The sequence below is a fragment of the Patiria miniata genome, unplaced genomic scaffold, assembly GCF_015706575.1.
Source record: "Patiria miniata isolate m_02_andy unplaced genomic scaffold, ASM1570657v1 HiC_scaffold_5, whole genome shotgun sequence".
NCBI classification, from domain to species: domain Eukaryota; kingdom Metazoa; phylum Echinodermata; class Asteroidea; order Valvatida; family Asterinidae; genus Patiria; species Patiria miniata.
In genome coordinates this window covers 21,134,423-21,139,283 of record NW_024037072.1, presented here as the reverse complement: position 1 = coordinate 21,139,283, position 4,861 = coordinate 21,134,423, and the positions used below count along the sequence as shown (strand labels likewise).

At 52.7% G+C, this 4,861-nt stretch overlaps 1 protein-coding gene across 1 annotated transcript; it reads left to right on the top strand.

Annotated features, from left to right (window-relative positions):
• Positions 1–2,936: 2,936 nt before the first annotated feature.
• On the top strand, positions 2,937–4,295 carry LOC119741286. The gene has a single exon (XM_038217039.1). The coding sequence runs from the start codon at positions 2,937–2,939 to the stop codon at positions 4,293–4,295; it is 1,359 nt and encodes a 452-aa protein (XP_038072967.1).
• Positions 4,296–4,861: the final 566 nt, after the last annotated feature.

The following is a 4,861-nucleotide window of genomic DNA, read 5'->3' as shown; positions in this document are numbered from 1 at the left end:
AACGAGATCAACAATTGAGGGTACACTCAGCGCCAAGTCCAGCGACTGCACGCCGGCTACGGTTGAGGAGAAAAAGACATGCACACCGTCATCAGTGAGTGTGGATCAACCAGCTGAAGGTGCCAAAGAAGAGTTGGGGGAAGGCAAGGCTGCGCCTGCCGTAAAGGTGCGCCAGGAGGTGAAGACGAAGCGGCCGAACATCACACCGGACCGGTTTAACGGGAAAACTCCATGGCGTGATTTCCTGCAACACTTCGAGGCGTGTAGACTGGCGAACGATTGGTCAGACGGACAGGCGAAGATTTTTCTGGCAGCAAGTTTGCAGGGGATTGCAGTCAAGGTGCTAGGGAGTCAACAGGCTGGAGGGAAAGATGTGAGTTACAGTCAACTCGTGCGCCTTCTAGAGGAGCGTTTTGGGCCAGGCCAGCTGGCGGAGAACCACCTGGTGGAGTTGCGCCACAGGCGGCAAGGTGCAAAAGAGACGCTTCAGGAGCTAGGGCAGGCGATTCGAGAACTGTCGGGACTAGCTTACCCTGAGCTGACAGATGAAGGAAGAGACAGATTGGCGAGGGGACATTTCTCTGACGCCGTAGAGGATCAATCGACCCGCGAAGGGATCTTTCGCGCAAGGCCAAGGACCTTGGAAGAAGCGATTCGAGCAGCAATTGCCACTGAAGGATTTCTAAAGGTTGAAGAGCAGAGGGCGGGACGGATTAAGCCGAAGTACGCGAGAGTGCTTGGTGACGAGTGTGAGCCTTTGTGGCAGAAGTTTCAAGCAGATATCTTCGAGAAGCAGAAGAGCATGGAAGAGGCCATTACAGAAAGCCGGAAGGAGATGAAGGCGCTGATGGAGCAGATAGCGAGGGGCGGAAATGGGCCTACGAAGCAAGAGCGGCCGGAGAATGGACGTGATACTTACCAACGAGCAAGGCGAGAACCTGCACCAGGCGACATCTGCTTTAGGTGCCGAGAACCAGGACACTTCGCCAGAAACTGTAGGCGCCCGTATGGAGACAAGACTAAGAAGTCGGGAAACGAGTCGCAGCTTACCCCGCGGCCCGGGGGCGAGCTGGGGGACAACCACCAGGGCCGAGAGGGGAAGATGGTGGAGAACCCCAAGCACTAGAGCGCGGGGAGGAGAAAAGTTCTGGGGCGAGTCGGATGATTCAAGCCCAGAGTGGATTGTTTGTTCCGGTGACTGTCAGAGGCTATAAAGCGAGTTTGTTGGTGGATACGGGGGCTACAAGTACGTTTCTCTCATCCACTTTGTTTTATAAGATGGCGCCTGAGGATAGACCACCTTTGAGCAATACGGGACCGAAGGTTAAGAGTGCAGACGGGACTCCACTGGAGAGCATTGGTAGAGCGTGGGTCGAATTACGCGTGGGTAAAACTACCTATCCAGTAGTAGCCACATTTGGTAAGCTTGACACCTTGGAAGGGATCCTGGGAATGGACTTCTTACTTCCGACTGGCGGAAACCTGAACTTCCAGGCAATGGAGCTGGTGATAAATGGGGAGAGAGTGCGTTGTACGGACACGAGAGGCGAAGCATTCTGTGCCAGGGTTGTTGTAGACCGCACAACCAGAATTCCACCAGGTCACGAGGCGCTGGTGCCGGGACACGTGATGCGAGGTACGCCTATGAAGGGGTTTGGAATCATAGAACCAGTTGACAGGAGTGAGGTGGCGAATAAAGGTGTTGTGGTAGCCCGTACTCTTGTTAAGGTCGATGACGGTGTCCTACCAATCAGGGTTTTTAATCCAGGGAAGCGAACGTGTGTTGTTCGTGAGGGAACCATGGCCGGAAAAGTGACAAGCGTAGATGACGGCGATGTTGAACCAGTCCAGCAGCCATCTTCATCAACACCGCGGCGGGTGGAAGTTCCAGAACACCTTGCTGACCTGTACAGGCGGAGCAAGGAAGAGGTTTCACCCGAGCACCATGACCAAATAGCAAGGTTACTGAGCGACTACAGCGATGTCTTTTCCCAGAGTGACAGTGACATCGGGCGTACTGGTTGGGTGAAACACAGTATAAAAACTGGGGATGCAAGACCTATCAAGGAGAGACGCCTAATATGCTTATGTTGGGCAGAGAAGTGTTCCTGCCACTAGACCTCACAATTCGAGTGGGTACTGAGGACAGTGAAGCGGGTAAGACTGAAGACTACGCTCTTCGCCTAAGGGGAGCAATGCGGTCGGCCCATGAGCGGGCGAGAGAGCACCTGAAAGCAAGTGCAAGAAGACAAAAGAGGACCTACGATAAGAAGACGATGACAACAATGCTGGACGCAGGACAATTAGTATGGCTCCATAATCCCAGTAAGAAGAAAGGCTTATCGCCGAAGCTGCAAAGGCGCTGGGAGGGACCATACATGATTGTTGACAAGTTGTCAGATGTCACCTATCGGATACAGCGGAAGCCGAGGGGAAAGAAGAAGGTCGTGCATTTTGATAGGCTTAAACCCTACTTAGGTGAGACGCCAGAGATGTGGAATGCCAAGGAGACACCTGTGACGCATAGTCCAACACGGTCGAGACAAATGGAGGGAGCTCCACCGGAGGGACCACCGCTAGGCGCGGCTGAAGAGTTGGTTGATGAGCGAGATAATGATGGCTCGACGGTGTCAACCGAAATGGAAGTACCAGTTACACCTGTGGAGGATGCCAGTGGAAATACAGAAATCCCTAGTTGTGCGGACGGGGCATCGACTACGGAGCAGGGCTCACATGGGGTAGTTCCACAGGCGCAAGCAGCTGCAGCACAGGCGTTGAGGCGAAATCCAAAAAGACAGCGCAAAAAGCCGCAGCGATATCTGTAGCTGAAGGAACAGGGGGCACCTATTTACCAATCCAGGGGCAGAAAAATTGCAAGTAAATCCAGAAAATAAGATGTTGATGTGTAACCTATGTGTTGTGTTGGCAGGTAGATGATGGGGAAGGACGGCGTGGACAAACAGGCTCGAAAGGAGGATTCGATCAAGTGCCGGAGGTGTGGCGAGACTTTTCTGCACCAGCGCAGTCTGATCCGACACCTGGCCGTCGAACATGGGCCGAAAATCTACTTCCGATGTCGAAGGTGCGCCCATAAAAATAACAGGAGCGACAACCTTCGCTATCACTACCGGGACTGCCACCCAGACAAAGTAGCAGAGGTAGCAGACATCAAGGGTGAAACCTGTGAGGAGATAGAGAAGTTGGAGCGTCGTTGCGAGACAGGTGGGAACCGGCGCAAGAGGAGCCCAACTCCACCCAAGAGCTCAAAGGAGAAACAACCAAAGAAAGACAAATCACCTAAGAAGGAGACGGACGCCTGCAGGAAGGCGAGTGAGAAACCACAGGGTAAGAAACGAGGGTCGTCACCTGGGAGCAGTGGGAAAGAGGATCGGTGTAGATCAGCAGATGCCAGGTCACAGAGCGGCGGGGAGCCGTCCAAGAAGCGAGGTAGGGAAGAAGCTACCGAGAAGCGATCTACCAAGAAGAAGCCAGCTAGACCAGCCGCCTGTACGGTGTCAAGGGCGCCTGACTCGGGTTCAGAGGAGCAAGTGATTGGAGCACCTGCACAGGTGGAGGAACCGCAACAAGAAGCGAATAAACCTGTGACAACTCAGGGAGTTGATCAGAGGGAGCGAGAAGCTCATGACAAGAAGGTCGATGATGCTGCTCCGGAGGTGCAAGGGCCACTACCACTTACTGCCGAAGACCTACGAGAGATGGCGGAGATTGAGCTGTCACCGACCCCGATGTCTGTATGGGAGCCAGACGACGACTTTGTGGACGAGGTACCCAGGCCAACCAGAGGTGGAAAGTCCACTCGCTTGATGCAGATGAAGATTGGCAGTAACCACGGCGATGGGAGAGAGGAGGAGGACCAACAAAGTGCTTCAGGGGCGAGGCCGTTGCTGAGGCTTAGTAGTATCCTGCCAGGCCAGGCTGTGAAGGTGCGGGAAGTGAGTGAGACGTACCTGTACCGTGAGGAGTCGAAAGTGCTCCGAGGAGAAACTCATCGGGAGTTTGACGTGGTCTATCTGCGACCAGTGCCAACCCAACCTGCTCCACCGGCGCCTGAGTCCAGGATCCGCAGGATCGTCCAATCCACTGAGACAGGGGAGGAGCGCCTAGGACCTTCATACAATGAAGAAGGCCTGGAACAAGCCATGGCAGGGAAGGTCACCAGAGTCACCGAAACCTCATCGAGAGTGGTGTACCAGGATGATCAGAAAATCATGAAGGACAAGACCACACGGGTGTACGAAGTCGCATTCACTGCCGGGGTGGCCGTGAACAAGTAAAGAACTCCAGCAGCTTATAACACCTTCTAAGGAACCATTAAGAAGCCCTTATTGGTTTAACTGTAAATATAAGTTATTGAAGTGTTTGCGCCTGAGAGGTTTCAGCTAAAGTTTTATAAAGTTTTGTAAAGTTTTGTAAAGTTTTGTAAAGTTTTGAAAAGTTTCTAAGGTTTTGTAGAGTTTATAAAGTGTTCTAGTTTTCAAGTTTTATACCTTTTCTAGTTTATTGAGTGTTCTAGTTTTCAAGTTTTATACCTTTTCTAGTTTAAAAGTGTTGCGGACCAACATTGTGCACCTTATTAGGCACAAACTGTATTGCTTTTATAGTTTTTGTAAGTTTAATCGGTCAAGGGACTGACCGAACTTAAGGCGCGGCTGTGTGGCGCAATAGCAGTTTGGTGGTAGCCAGGGGCTATCGTAGTTGTAGAGTAGAAAACGACCTAGACGTCAGCCAGGGCTGATGCGCGTAATGCGCCGCGGCACCAGTCTATTTGCCGCGTGGCTATAAAAGCGCGAGCGCGTGTTCAGTGCGGGAGTTCCGTTGCAGTACCGTTCCAGTCCCGTAC